Source organism: Miniopterus schreibersii, assembly GCF_964146895.1.
Source record: "Miniopterus schreibersii genome assembly, chromosome: 2".
Taxonomy (NCBI): domain Eukaryota; kingdom Metazoa; phylum Chordata; class Mammalia; order Chiroptera; family Miniopteridae; genus Miniopterus; species Miniopterus schreibersii.
This window is the reverse complement of record NC_138102.1, coordinates 186,020,338-186,035,175: the sequence shown is the minus strand read 5'-3', so window position 1 is coordinate 186,035,175 and position 14,838 is coordinate 186,020,338. Positions and strand designations below refer to the sequence as shown.

At 65.5% G+C, this 14,838-nt stretch overlaps 1 protein-coding gene across 2 annotated transcripts in view; it reads right to left on the bottom strand.

The window, feature by feature from the left end:
* Positions 1 to 611: 611 nt before the first annotated feature.
* The window catches only part of GRAMD4 (GRAM domain containing 4), a 63,584-nt gene continuing 49,357 nt past the window's right edge, over positions 612 to 14,838 (bottom strand). The window contains exons 5-19 of one of the 2 annotated variants that reach the window (XM_081125129.1): positions 13,906 to 13,967; positions 12,123 to 12,255; positions 11,555 to 11,580; positions 10,999 to 11,090; positions 10,284 to 10,375; positions 9,547 to 9,595; positions 8,301 to 8,372; positions 7,145 to 7,188; positions 6,958 to 7,067; positions 6,246 to 6,403; positions 4,600 to 4,738; positions 3,832 to 3,925; positions 3,254 to 3,338; positions 3,075 to 3,143; positions 612 to 2,724 (exon numbers count right to left, since the gene is read on the bottom strand). In XM_081125129.1, coding sequence (XP_080981255.1) covers positions 2,620 to 2,724; positions 3,075 to 3,143; positions 3,254 to 3,338; positions 3,832 to 3,925; positions 4,600 to 4,738; positions 6,246 to 6,403; positions 6,958 to 7,067; positions 7,145 to 7,188; positions 8,301 to 8,372; positions 9,547 to 9,595; positions 10,284 to 10,375; positions 10,999 to 11,090; positions 11,555 to 11,580; positions 12,123 to 12,255; positions 13,906 to 13,967 — 1,330 coding nt within the window. In that variant the 3' untranslated portion in view covers positions 612 to 2,619. Of the gene's footprint in view, positions 2,725 to 3,074; positions 3,144 to 3,253; positions 3,339 to 3,831; positions 3,926 to 4,599; positions 4,745 to 6,245; positions 6,404 to 6,957; positions 7,068 to 7,144; positions 7,189 to 8,300; positions 8,373 to 9,546; positions 9,596 to 10,283; positions 10,376 to 10,998; positions 11,091 to 11,554; positions 11,581 to 12,122; positions 12,256 to 13,905; positions 13,968 to 14,838 lie in introns of both variants that reach the window. The other variant, XM_081125128.1, reaches the window with a different exon arrangement.

Sequence of the window (14,838 nt, the reverse complement as noted above, 5' to 3'; positions counted from 1 at the left end):
GTCTGCCTCCTGGGGCTCAGGGTGCAGGAGGCTGGGCGCCCGTGAGTGCGCCTAGCACGTGTGTTTCAGTGCCGGGCCGGTTCCTGCGTCCCTGTGTCCTGTATTGGCCTCAGGACCGGCTGAGTCCTGAGTGCCACTGGGGACCACTCTGCCCAGGGCCCCCAAAGGCTCCCCCCTTCAGCCGCAGACCTTGGGGAGAGGGCCCCAGAGATGTCCATGGGCCCCCAGGGAAGGTTCCTCTGGGTGGGGCCAGGACCTGCACCCCAAACTCAGTGCACTGCGCCGAGTCTCCCCGTTTCAGAGCTCCCTATACACCCTCACTGGGTGATGGCACTGCTCCCTGCCGCCACCTAGTGCCAGGCTGGGGATGCCCCTCCCGGTGAGCCACCACCATCATGGGCCTCCTGCTTCTTCCAGAACCTGGCCCCAGCCTCTTGCTATACAGGGCGCGAACCACAGCCCACTGCCCCCTCAGCCCACCCCCGCCCCCCACCCCACCTCAGCCCTCACCCGGGGCCTTGGTGCCGAAACCCGCACCGCCCTCGGGTCCACCCGAGGGGACAGTGTGCCGCCTGGCCCCCAGCTGCCCACAGTGCATGGGCCCCCGCCTTAGCACAAAGCATTTCAGGTTTATTTAAATAAAAATTATAATTTATACAAGACTTTTTCTTTAAACAAGATTTTCTTAAAAAACGTTACAGGGACTTTCATCGGTTCTTCTTACAGTACAATCCTTTTGCTGAACACAGTTACACTGGGGACGATATTTACAGACCCAAAATAGACTCAAGCTTCGGACACAGAAGACTTAACATTCGTTCTAGTTCAGTGATTAGTCATAGAAATTAAACATCTGCCCAGATTTACACCGTTCAGTAAACTACAGGCCCTTCCCAACGGGAGCCCAGAGCCTGCCTGGGTCTGGGCTCTTCCCACTGCCAGCCCACTGTGCAATTCGGGGACCCCACCCTGCTCCCCAGCACCCCTCGGCCCTCTGCAGACTGGGCCGGGCGACCACACCGTCCTGTGGCGAGTCTTCATCTCCCTTCCTTCTCGGAAGGGACTCCAACTAAACCACCCCACCGAGCCTGGGGACAGCATCCCACCTCTTCTGACAAGCTGACCCCACAGTGTCCCCGGGGCCTCTACGGAGCCCACAAGGGCCAGGCCACCTGTGCTGGTCATGGGAGCCAACGCCGAGGTTTAGAGCGGCTCCTGCCTTCATTTTCAGATGCCAGTGCGTCCGGGCACCGGTGGGTGCTGCGGTCCCCTCGGACGTCACCGACTGGGGCGGGGGGCTTGGTCTGGCTGGTTGGCGTGGCTACCCCCCAATCGCTCCCCAGGCCCCAGCACGTGGCCTCACGGTCCCTCCGTGAAGGGGTGACCAGAGCAATGCTACAAATCTCTCACCCAAACCAGCAAATCAGGATCAGAGCCAAGGTAAAAATGACATCTGAAAAAGGGTACAAAAATAAGAAAAACAGCTTGCTCTCTGTAAAAAATAGAATCTGTTTCTTCAAAAAACGGCAATCTCAGTGACACCCAAAGGACTCAGGACAAGTGGAGGAGCCGGGGTCTCACGCGCTGGAAAGTGCGCCGACCCGAGAGTGGGCGCGCGCCCCGCCCCGATCCCATGGGCGTGCCCTTCGCAGCGGCCTACGGGGACACCGCCCGGCGGTCAGGGCCGTCCCGGAGGGCGCCGAGCCTCACCGGCCACCTCCACCAGGCCGCGGCTTCCCGGGCAGGGCGGGCCCAGACCAGCTGGGAGGGGGGATACTGGCGGCCGCCAGGAGTGCGACGGCCTGGCCCCAAACCTCTAGACTCTGCTCACGGTCTCTCCCCAAGTTCCCTGCACAGCTCGGGCCACCGTGGGCCTGGGACACTCCTGTCTGTCCCCACCCCAGCCCCGGAGCCCCGCCCGTCCCAACCCAGCCTGGAGGCCAACGCTGGCCCTGCAGCAGCTGACGTTCATCTGAGGGCCACCTGGGCCTTTCCAAAGAGCAAAGGGTTAAAAAATGTGCTTCTGTATCGGCATCAGATGCCAATTACAGGCCCCCAGACGGCCTGTCAGACCCAGACAGACAGTGGGCCCAACCCCGGCCCGGGCACAAGGGCCCCCCACCAAGGCTGGGCAGGGCACGGGCTGGACACGCGGCAGGGGTCCCGCCAAAGGAAGAGCGCGTCCCACCGGCCGATACAGAGGCTGGAGAAGGGGCCTCTGTCCCTCATCGCCGACGTCCCTCAGCTATGGCTTTGGTGTGGAAGAGCGTCCAGCCTCTGAGATCTGGGCTGAGCGGCCGGAGCCGGGTCTCCGCCCAGGTGGGGACGGAGGAGCAGCCGTGCCTGGCGGCGGCTGGGACCGCGTGTCCCCCGTGTCATCCTTGCCCGTGGCCTCCGAGGACCCTCTGCCCCGTGCCCGCAGCCTGGGACACGCCTCACCCTCAGGCGGCCTGGCCCCATCAGAGCAGCTCGACCCAGCGCAAGGGGTCTGTAAACGCCGGTCAACACGATGGAAACCGCTGGTCCGGGGGGATTATTGCAAGAGATCAAGAGGACACCCGATTTCTTCCCACTACCAAAGTGTTTAAAAAGGCCGGGCAAGGTCCCGGAGAGGCGGCACTAGCTGTCGCTGCCGGACGCCGCGGCCGCCGTGATCTTCATGTACTGGCCGAAAATGGTCTCGAAGGCCTCGTCCCTGTGCACCATGGCGCCGAACACCAGCGGCTGGCGGAGGAAATGCTGCGCTGAGCCCAGTGGCCGGGCCCCCTTCCCCGGGCCAGGCCCACGCGGAACCACAGGGCCTGAGTGCTCCAGGGCGGACCCCCTCCCACCGCGGGCAGATGTCAGAGAAACCGAGGAGAGGCAGGGGATGGGCCCCCAGGACCCCGCTCCCCATCCCAGTAACTGCTGGGCCATCCCCGCAGGCCTCAGCCTCCTGGCCCCAGGTTCCTCCAGGCCCCGGGGAGGGAGGGGGCTTCACAGGGCCCCTGCCCAGCTGGAGCCCCGGCAGGTCAGTGGCTCTGAGCTCGCCCCAGGGATGCCCGGCCACACGGCTGGGCCTGCCCAGCACTTACTTTCTGGGTGGATGGCGTGGACACGGCGATTCCCATGCCTGACCCCGGGAGAACAGAGAGGACCTTGTACTGGAAGATGAGAGCACACGTCACCACAGGCTCTCTCGGGGGACAGGCCGGGCCCCTTCCCACATCCAGGGCTTTCTCCCTGGGACCCACAGAGGACACGACCCACCGACCTTCTGGATGTCCGTGATGTCCACCAGCCTGATGACCTTGTTCCTCTTGGAAGAGCCAGACTTGGAGCTCTCAAAGCACAAGTAACTACCCGGGAGAACAGACAGAGAAAAGCCCCGCAGCTGAGCCAGAGGGGCCGCCGGCCACCACCAGACAGCCCCCGGGGGGAAGGGGGCGGCCCCCGAACACAGAGCCCCAACACCGGTTAGGTACCCTAGCCTTTTACAGAAGGTTTTACTTCTAGAAAGAGCTTCCTAGTTTTTAAAGATTCAAGTCTACCGCTCGGCACCGAGCCTGAGATACGTTCCCCAGACGTCAAAAGCCCGGGGCGCCCAACGCGCGCCCCCCAGGAGCATCCCCGAGGCCCGGCGGGGGTCTCGGGCCAGGCGCTTCAGCGAGGGGCGGAGGGAAGCCTGGGCCCCGGCCGCTGCGGGGAGCGTGGGGACGGCTGCCCGGGCCCGGCTGAGAGCAGCCCCGCCGGGCCCCGGCCCCTGGACCTCCCGCCCGGGGCACGGCCTCGGGAACAGCCGCTGGGCAGCCCCGTCCCCGAGGGCGGCAAGACCCCCGTGCGGCCACTCACTTCTCCGTCACGTACAGCACCCCATTCCTGATGTAGTCCGTGGGCATCTTCCGGTCCCTGTTGATCAGGCAGCAGCGCCAGCCGCTCTCGCACACTGAGGGGACAAGGCCACCGCGGCTGCACCGGACGCCCGCGGGCCCACCCGGCACCGGGGGTGCCGCCAGCCCCCACCAGCAGACCCGCCCGGGGAGCGACGGGCACGCGGGGGGGGCCCCAGAGCCCTTTCCAGGTGACCGCGCAGGGGGCTGTCTGTCTGTCTGTCTAAGGAAAAGGGTCCCGGTGATAAAGGGAAGGAACGGAACGGACGCCCGGAGGACGCACGTCAGGGTCCAGGGCAGCAAGGCGAGGCCCGGAGGTCCCACCTGAGACCCCCCGGACGTCCCTTCCCTGGTGGGGATCGCGCCACAGACGCCAAGACGTGCAGGGCCCGGCGCGCCGAGAGCCCAGCGGTTTAGGGGTGTCATGGGGAGGTCCTTTGGGGGAGGCGGGCAGGGACCTGGGCCGGCACGGCCCGCGGTGCCCCAGGGCAGTGTCTGCCCGCGAGGGGGCTGCCGGCAGCGCCAGCTCCGTGGGCCGCGGCTCGGGCAGGTCGGGCAGGGTTCCCGCGGGCGGCCGTCCACTGCGGGCGGCCCTCCGCCCTGGCCCCGCCTGGGCCTCCCCGCTTCTCCCCTCGCCGGCCCAGCAAACCCGCAGGCGAGGGCGCGGCCCCCATGGATGCCACCCGGGCGGGGCCCCTCCGCCCGGCCGGGCTGCTCCCGGGCCGCCTACCCGCCAGCGGCCGCTCGTTCTCCGTCAGGTTGAAGATCTCATGGAAATTGCCCCTCTTGGCGCCGTGGACGCGCCCGGTGTCTTCGTCCTTGCTCAGGCCGGCGGGCGCGCTGGACACGTAGCTCCGCGAGGAGGCCGTCTGCAGCTGCCGACAGCACCCGCCCCGTCAGCCGGCAGCGGGGGCGAGGGGCCGGGACGCAGGGCCGCCCTCCCCACGCCGGCCGCAAACGCAGCCGAGCTGACAGCGGGCGCGTCCAGATGTGGGCGTGGGCTCCCCCACGGGCCCTGGCCAGTGCCCGTCCCCGTATCAGGGCCCCCTCCGGCTGGGCAAGAAGCCTGGCTGTAGTGGGGCACCCACCCTCCCCCCGCCCAGAAGGCCGCGCCCAGCACCCGCGGCCCCCTGCGCGTGGGCGGGTGCCCCGCGCCCGGCGGCTCAGGTGGGCATTTCAGAGCCAGGACTGGCGGCGGGACAGTCCAGCAGAAGCAACGTCAGAACATGAGACACAACACAGCAACGCACAGCACCAGGTCACAGCGGGGGGCTGCCACACGCCACCATACCTTGTCAGGCCCTGACAGCTAGCCGGAAGGAGATCAGACACACGTGTGACCGTGACAAAAGGAAAACGGGGTCCGCGTGACACAAGGTCATAAACACACCGCTCAGCAAGCTCAAGCGCAGACCTGGCCTGTGCAAAGCCTCAGGGGGCCGCCTCCCACCCCAGGAGGCCCACGCCCTTGCTTCCCTACGGCCTGGCCGGCACAAAGGGGTCCTGAGCCTCAAGAAGGCCCCATCCAGGTCACCCCAGGGCTCCCCCACGCTGTCGAGGAGCCAGGCTGCCTGCCTCTGCGCCTCTCCCCTTGGGTCCACCTCCATCTGTGTGCCCAGCGCCCATCTGCTGCCTCACGCACACCCGGCTGCACACCTCGCTTGTGGGTGAGCTCAGGCCCCCAATAGCTTTACCGTCCCAGAACCAGAAAGCATGACCCACCCGTCACCCACAGCTTCCCTTCCACCAATCAATAGGTCACTGAACACCCTCTCCTCAAAGCACAATTCATACGAGACTCTACAAGCCAATGTCACCTCCTCCAGGAAGCCCTCCTAGACCTGCCTGGGAGTTCTGCTAGGCTCAGAACTTCCCCACGTGTCTGAGACCCCAAAGGCAGCACCTAGGCTGGCTCGGGACACAGTGTCGATGCCCAGGTGGCCCTCCACTGTGAATGAAATGTGGACCACTACCAGCCTGTGAGCACAAGGCAGGCCCATCTCAGGTGCTGCTTGGCCTTGCTGACAGCCCCAGAGCTGGGGACAGCGGAGCCTGCCACCCACCCACAGAGTGGTCGCGGCCAGGGCTCCCTCCTGCCAAGGCCCCCAGGCTCTCTGTAGCCGGGACAACAACCCACAGCCCCAGGTGAGGGGGCTCCAGCCTGGCCTCCAAGCGCTGCGCGGCCTCCAGCAGGAGCGTCCCCCACCCAGGGCCAGCTGGCCCTTCAACACAGCAGAGCCACGTAGCAGGAAAAGCCCCGAGCTGTCTGTTTCAAGGGCCCCAAGGAGCAGGAAGGACATCCGCCCCCGGGGACCCAGCGTGACCGGGAGCAGCGGCGGCTCTGGGACCACGTGCCCCGGCCGGAGGCAGGCTCACCCTGCGGGACACGGCGGCAGCACTGGAGCGCTCCTTGAGCTGGGGGTCGGTGGGCAGGCTCTTCCAGATGATGTAGGGGGTGTCGTACTTGGCGCGCAGCCTCGGGCAGCGCTTGAAGATGAAGTCGATGAGGAAGAACTTGATTCCGGCATAGAGTCCTGGGAGGAGAAGACAGCCCCGCTGCGCCCGGGACCGGCCACCGTGCTGGCCACTCGGCGTGGCGGCCTGCGCCCCAGCGTCAGGCCCGGCACGGTGGCCCCGGTGGGGGCAGGGCCGGGGAAGGAAAGAGGCAAGGTGACCCCGGCTAAGGGAGCGGCCACTTCTGTGGTCTGCAGGCTCAGAGATGGTTCGGGACTAACAATAAAACCGTCTCCAGGACAAGTGACTACCCCTGCTCCCCGGGGGCGACGGGAAGGAAAACTCCGGGGACGGCCCTCGCGGCGTGGACTCCCCCGTCAGAGCGCTCACGTGGGGGCCAGGTCCCCAGAGGACAGTGAAGAGCCCGCACAGCCCAAGGACATTCCACGCGCACGGGCTCTTGTCACCTCCCCGAGGCCGCACGTCTGCCCGCCGGGTCCTCCTGGCCACAGGGAGGCAGGGCGCCAGGGAGACTGAGGACCCACCCACACTGGGAGGGTGGGGCGGCGCCTAGACCACGACACCCCCAGCGGCGCAGCGGGCACCGAGCCGCACCCAGCACGCGCCTGCTCACCCATGGCGAGCCCCACCAGGCGGTAGGGGAAGAAGCAGGAGGCCAGGAAGGCGGCCCACAGCGCCACGTACAGCTTCTGCGTGATCTCGGGCTGCACCCACATGAACAGGCTGGAAGGGAGGCAGGGCTCAGCCGGGGCCGGGGGGCGGCCGGCGCAGCGGGCGGGGGGACGGGGGGGACGACTCACTTCTTGATCTTCTCCAGGATGTCAGCCATCTTCCCGAAGAGGTTCTGTGTGGAGAAGTGACTGTGGTCAGGACAGACCCCGGGCCGTCGGTCCACACGGCAGGGTCACGGGCACCCCCGGGAGACCACGGCCGGGTGCCACAGCCCGTGGCCCTGCCCGCCACTCCAGGCTGAGCGCGGGTGATGGGTCCGGTGGGATCGTGTGTTAACACGGTCATCGTGATGTAGCGCCCTGTCCTGCGTCCCTCCCAGGAGGGGCGCCGACCCCCAGGCAGCACCCTCAGACCCAACTGGGGGGACGCTCCCCACCCCTTGGCTGTCTAGGTGCGGGTAAGGGATCACGGGCAGGCCAACCACAGGTCATCTGAGGATGGGCAGGCCAGGCCTGGAGACTCAGGGTGCTGGGCCCTCCGTGGACTAGGCTGGAGACTCGGGGTGCTGGGCCCTCCGTGGACTAGGCTTGGAGACGGGGTGCTGGGCTCTCCCTGGTCTAGGCCTGGAGACTCGGGGTGCTGGGCCCTCCATGGACTAGGCTGGAGACTCGGGGTGCTGGGCCCTCCCTTAACTAGTCCTGGAGACTGGGGGTGCTGGGCCCTCTGTGGACTAGGCCTGGAGACTGGGGGTGCTGGGCCCTCTGTGGACTAGGCCTGGAGACTGGGGGTGCTGGGCCCTCCATGGACTAGGCCTGGAGACTCAGGGTGCTGGACCCTCCTTGGACTAGGCCTAGAGACTGGGGGTGCTGGACCCTCCATGGACTAGGCTGGAGACTCGGGGTGCTGGGCCCTCCCTTAACTAGTCCTGGAGACTGGGGGTGCTGGGCCCTCCATGGACTAGGCCTGGAGAGTCAGGGTGCTGGGCTCCCCCTGGACTAGGCCTGGAGACTGGGGGTGCTGGACCCTCCATGGACTAGGCCTGGAGACTCAGGGTACTGGACCCTCCATGGACTAGGCCTGGAGACTCAGGGTGCTGGACCCTCCATGGACTAGGCCTGGAGAGTCAGGGTGCTGGGCTCCCCCTGGACTAGGCCTGGAGACTGGGGGTGCTGGGCCCTCTGTGGACTAAGCCTGGAGATTGGGGGTGCTGGGCCCTCTGTGGACTAAGCCTGGAGACTGGGGGTGCTGGGCCCCCCCTGGACGAGGCAGAGCCTGGGGCAGTACCTGGGCCTTCTGGGCGACGTCCAGCACCAGCTGGAACTTCTCAGACACGGTCAGGTCTTCCTTTGGAGGCTCCTTCAGTCAAAGGGGAAAGAGAATGCCCACTGAAATTTAACGTTCAGAAATTACTGCCACAAACAGCACGAGGCCTCCCAGCCCGGGGACCTGGCCCCTCTGCTACCCCACACACCAGAGAGATGGACGCCCCTGGGGGACCTGGGCTGCGGGGCCAGCTCAGGGCGGCTGCTCCGGAGGACACTCCACCCTTGGCACCTGAGAAGGGTGGGTGGGAGGGCAGTGGGCACCCCTGTAGCTGGCAGGGCTGAAGCTCCAACTAACATGGCAACGGCTCACCTTCAAAGGTGCATCTGAGACTATGCGGTCCCCCCACCTCACTTACAGGCAGGGAAACTGAGACAAAGGGGGGACCAGACCTCACCCTGCTGGTCTAAATTCCTTCAACAAAACCCTCCTGAGAGCCTCCTGGGCCTGGCAGACACAGGTCTCCCCCAGACATCCTCTCCGATCCCTAAGGAGGCCCTGCAGGCACCATCCACTCAGGGCCCCTACTGCGCACTCCATGCACACAGTAGGTCTGCTGAGGCCCATGGAGGCACTGAGGGCTTCCTCTGCCCACACCCAGCTGTTCTGCCCCAGGGACCAGAGTCCCCTCTAGAGGGAGGTCAGCACATTTTTTCTATTTAGGGTCAGAGCGTAAACAGGTGTGGCTCTTCGGGCCACTGGGTCATTGTCACAGCCACTCAACTCGGCTGAGTCGCCCCGAAGCAGCCATAGAAAGGTAAATGAACGGCATGGCTGCGTGCCAATAAAACTTTATGTACAAAATCAGACAGCAGGCTGGAGGTGGGATGCCCTAGGAGCTGACCCTCTCTCCCTGTCGCTGGTCCAGCCCACTGTCCCCTCCCTGCAGAGGAGGCTGTGGGGCTCCAAAGGCCTTTTCACTGCCTCCCCCTCCACCACATCACAGCCCAGCTGGGAAGGGTCAGTAGAACAGGTCGGAGCAGGACCACCTCTCCCGGAGCAGCCAAGCCTGGGCAAGGGAGGTGGGACTCGGGGCACCAGCTATCAAGGGGTCAGGGTGCAGCTGCCCCAGGGACCCAGGCACGTTCCGGCCTCTCCTGGGCAGGCAGGGCTCCGGGTGGGCATTCACACAACTGCACCTTCTGGGGACCCAGGTGGAGCCCTGACCCCACGGGCACGGGCGAAAGCTTCGCCCCCCAGGACTCACCACCACTTCGGACACTTCAGGCACGATGCTCCACTGTATTCTCCAGCCCCTGGCAAACAGGAGACAGTGGGAGTCACGGCGACGCTGTCCAGTACCCGCCCGAGCACCCGACAGGAGGAGCACCCTGAGCGGTGGACAGAGGGGCTGCGAAGCCCCCACCTTCACCTCAGAGACCACCAGGGCCACTCCCTGGTGCAGATGACTCAGGAGGCCCCCACTGGCCCTCCCCTGGGGGCCTGCCGGGGGGGACGCATGTAAAAGCCCCCAGAGGTGGCGGGACAAGAAGCCTTTCAAAACCGGGTGGCCTGGGGACATGGGGCCCTGCACAGGGAAACTGGGTTCCCAGCCGAGCCCCCGCGGCCTCGAGAAGGTACTCGGAGAACACGGAGGGGAGACAGCGCAGACCAGGGGCTTGCAGCTCTGCCACCCCCTGGACCGTCCAGGCCACAGAGTGTTCGCAGTTCCGTCACCCCGTCTTCCCTGAGGTTTGGGGGGAGCTTTCTTGCCAAAACACAGCCCATCAGAGGAGGGGCAGGAGTGAGCCTGCAGCCGGCACCTGCTGGCCGTTGGGGGTTTGGGCATCAGCCGCGGCGGCCCCAGCAAACCTGGAGGCTCGCAGCCTATTAGAGGACCCCCAAATGCCAGTGCTCGAGGCACAGCAGGCGGGGTGTATGTCACGATATACGTGACACCGGGGTACAGCACAGCCACGGGCGCACAACACACCAGCTACCCACCTGGCTATGAGGTAATTGAGGGACAACCTCAAAATTGCTAGGAACAAGAACATGGGGATGGCCCAGCCGTGCCACACGGCGTTCATGTAGACCTGCGGGCAGGAGGGTGGGGGGGGCATGGTTAGGGATCCGGAGATGCTCAGGGCAGGCCTTACTCCTCCCCTGCCCCTGCCAGATGGACAGCGCTTGGGTCCAGTGGGATGTGGGCCTGCAGGTGGGGCCCCCACTGGAGACACCGGCCCCCATAGAGAGGCAGACAGACAGCCATGGACAGCTCAGGTGGGGCAGCCAGGCATATTTCCCCCAAAGCGCCCCCTCAACGCTGGGTGACACCCTCCACCCTTTCCCCGGGCTGGTGGCTCACAGGCTGGCTCGGGCCCCAGGTCCCCGTGTGCTTGCCCGGAGCTTCCTCTGTCCCCAGTACCCAGGGGGAGGGACCCCAGGGTGTCACAGGGGCAGACAAGACAGGCTCCTTTTCAGGATCGCTGCTGGGAACCCCACTGTGCAGACGGGGAGCCCTGTAGGCTGACCCCGGGGAACACACACGCCTGTGTCTGATCCTCCCAACAACCCCACACGGGGTGGAATCGCCATGCCCACTTCACAGACGGATAAACTGAGGCCCAGCTCGTCCCCGGGCTGTCCGCACACCAGGGTGGGTCCCTCGGGAGACCTCAGGGAGGGTGCGCCCTGCCGCCCCGTCAGGAGCACTCACGGTGAAGGCGATGGCGGACGTGTAGACAGAGTACCAGTCGGATAAGGCGGAGAGGTTCTTCACGAAGCTGGTGACGGGCTTGGCGCCGCGCTCTGCGCACAGAACAATGACACCACGGTCGGGCACACCCGGAGGTCGGGCCGGCCGCGCCGCGAGGGGAACCAAACGAGCAAAGCGAACTACGGCTCCCGGGGTGCCTGACCCCTGGGCCCTCTCGGGGCTGCCCGGGGTCCCCGTGGGAAATGTCAGCTGTCGGCTCCCCCACCCCGGCCCGTGCTCGTGGCAGAAGGGGACCGGGGACTGGGGGGTCGTTCCCATCCCTGGGCCCTGGCAGGGATCTGGGAAAGCTCCACTTTTCCACGGGGCCTCCACACCTGGAGGGACAGACGGACGGGGTGGGTCTGGGACATACTTCCGGCAGCCTTAGGAAGAAGGCTGGGGTGCGAATCCCCAAAAACGTCTTTCTAGAAAGGACGTCCGGTTCGGCACAAGATCGCAGGGCCCCTGCTCAGCCCCCACACCCACCAGAGTCAGCCCCCACCAGCGAGGTACTTACTTAGTCTCCGCATGTTCTCGGTTAACCTGAAGGACAGGGAGAGAGGTGAGCACCAGCAAGACTCACCTGTGACCCCCCCCCCCCGACACCCACGCCCCCTGCACAGTGTTGGCATGTGGGGAGCACGGGTGACCTGGCACTCGGGAGCCACGCGCCGGGACGGGCCTCACCGCCGCTCCCTACACGGGAGGGGGTGTAGCCTGTGGCACTGTCCCTCGTCTCCTGCCCACGTTCCCCGGGAACTTGAGGCTTTGAGAGCAGGGACCTGGCCCAGCTGGCGCCCTTGGGGCCCTGAGGACCTGACAGCACCTGGCACGGGGCCTGTTTACCGCGCGGGTGTGTGGCCCCACAGGAAGCCCAGGGTGGGCACTCCTCCCCGAGCCCACTGTCCCCGTGTCTGCCACAAAGCGCGAGGGAGGCCACTGAAGGAGGACACCCTGAAAACCCGTGCAGCCTTGGGGATGGCCCAGCGGGACCAGGGGGGCCCCGCAGCCACGTGGGCAACCCCACTTCATGGCTTCGCTGAGACGCTGGCCTGGTGCCGAGGCCGCCCCGCCCCGAGGCCCACCTGCGGGCGCTGAGCGGCTCCTCGGTCTCCACGGCGCTCTCCTCGGGCTGGAAGCGAAAGTCCTCCACGTACTCCCCGAACTTCTCGTAGAACCACTTCTGCACCCGGGGGCACAGCCCCTGGCCCCGCCGCTCTGTGGGGACAGGCCAGAGACTGGTGAGAGCGTGGGGCCCACGGGCCTGTGGGGGGCAGGGCGGGCGCTCAAGGACGCCCGGCAGGGGGAGGCAGGTCCACACCAGGCTACGAAGGGCTCGTTCCCCCCAAACAGAGCCGGATCCACTTCTGCCACAGGGCGCACGCCAGCCACCGTGGGGCCTGTTTCTCTCACCCAACCCCTGGCTTGTCAGAGGCTGTCCCAGCACAGGGCTGTCCCCTCACAGGCACCGTCCCCGCAGCTCCCAGCCCACGCAGGTCTGCGTTAGCCGCCTCCCTCTCTTACTGGGCACACTGGCCTCTCTGGGAGGTGGGCTGGGTGGGCTCACTCTCCAGGACCCTGTGGTCCAGCCAGTGGGGGTGTCAGGGGCTGTCCTGGTGAGGGCCCCAATGCGTGAGGTGGCCTCTGTTCACCCCCAGTCAAGGATTCAGAAAGCCACCCCCACCGCAGACTCAAACCCAGGCCCAGTCCCGCAGAAGCGGGCTCTTCAGAAGGCAGGTCTCGGAGTCGCCTGCAGGGGGCGCTGTCCGCCACCATTAGAGGGACCGGTGAGGCGGTGACGTCCTGCGGGCTCCCAGGACAAGAGTGGGGAGGTTTCTGCAGAGACCCCCCCCCAGGCACAGAGGCGGGTGGTGCAGGCGGGAGGTTCTCGACCGGAGGGTTCTTAGAGCGAGAGGCAGGGTCAGCTCTGTTATCTCAAAGCAGCTGTGGACCAAACGTACTGATGGGGATTTGAAATGCACGTAACGTTCACATGTGAAATGTGCCTTCCTTTTTTTTCAACCATTAAAAGATGTAAAAACATTGACAATGTAAAAGCAGCCCAGCCGGGTGTGGCTCAGCGGTTGAGCGTCGACCTGGGATCCAGGCGATCAGGGTTCGATTCCCGGTCAGGGCACATGCCCGGGTTGCGGGCTCGATCAATGACTCTCTCCTCATTGATGTTTCTATCTCTCTCTCTCCCTCTCCTTTCCTCTCTCTGAAATCAATAAAGATACATATATATATAAAAAAATTTTTTTTTTTAAAGAAAATGTAAAAGCAGACGGGCTGTGCTCTGCTGACCCCCTAGTACAGGCCAGGCCTGCTCTGGGCAGTTGGGTTTCGGAGGTCCTGAGCCCCTAAACCCTGGCTGCAGGATGACCCACACACAGGGCACCTGTCCCCGCCTCCCTCATGCTGGGGCTACACGTGGTGGGGTCCTTCCCTCCAGCTCCCACAGCAATCCCCGCTCCAGTGACCACAGCTACCACAATGGACTCGGCTCAAGGCCGGGCCTGGACAGGGGGCCGGAGCCGCGAGACCCAGGGAATTGGGATCTTGCACCTTACACTTCTCGGATGCGCCCACACCCACAGGAGGCCTATCATCGCCATGCACAGCGGGGCTCTTGGGGTCCCCTGAGCTGCTCCTGGCTTGGAGCCTGGGCCCCTGGCCATGAAGCTGAGAACCAAAGGAGACTAGGGCTCTCGGGATGCGGCAGCCAATCCTGCACCCGGGCTGGCCGGCTGGGGGATCCAGCACTAGGGACCCAGGAGAGGAGCACACACTAGCTTCCTGCTGGAAGGCGAGACAGGCACAGGACGGCCTCCCACAGCCACCACCCAGCAGGGAGCCCGCAGGGCCTACCTGCTCCATTAGTGACCTGGGCCTGGCTTCTCGGAGGCTGCTGGGCCGTCTGCTCCTCGGATCTTGAGGAGGGTAGGAGGAACAAGACCTCTGTTAGTTCGAACCCTGGGCGAGCCTGGGCCTGGGCCTGCGCCTGAGCCTGGGCCTGGGCCTGCGCCTGAGCCTGGGCCTGGGCCTGGGCCTGGGCCTGAGCCGGAGCCTGGGCCTGGGCCTGGGCCTGGGCCTGGTCTTGGGCCTGGGCCTGGGCCTGAGCCTGAGCCTGAGCCTGAGCCTGAGCCTGGGCCTGGGCCTGGGCCTGAGCCCGGGCTGGGTGTTCCGGCGCCCAGAGGAGGCCTCGCTACACAGCCTGGCACTTGCTCCACGAGCCACTCCCTCTGGGACCCCTACTGCCCAGAAGAGCTGAGACGTAACAGGTGCACCCTTTGTATTTTAATACTGAATAAATGTGTCTCACAAACAGGAAACTATTCTAATCATTTCCACCCATTTGCTTTTCTTGACTGTTAAGCTCAGAATCTGTAGCTCCAAACGGCTATTAACTGGCCTGCTGATAGAAAGATCCTTAGCACACAGAATTACCAAGTACCCTGCAAGGCCACAGGCTGGGGGGACCCCTGCCCTGGCCAGCTGCCCACGTCCCCCATGCTAGCCACCTGCCTGGCTTCCCATCCCTGCAGCCCAGCCACATCCGACCTCAGCAGTCACCGGCCTCGAGCCCTCTCCCAGAGTGACCAGATCCTGACTATGGACCTGTCTTCCAGCCACAGGCCCCGCAGAGCTGGACTTTAGCAGCTGGCCGGGCCCCTGTCCCTCGGGCGGAGTCTGTCCAGGTGCTCTGGCCAGCCCACGCCCTCCTCCCTACCGACGCCCGCCTACCCAGCCACCTCACTCTGTGCTGGCTGGGCCACTGTCCCTTGGTTCCCAGTGCTGTTT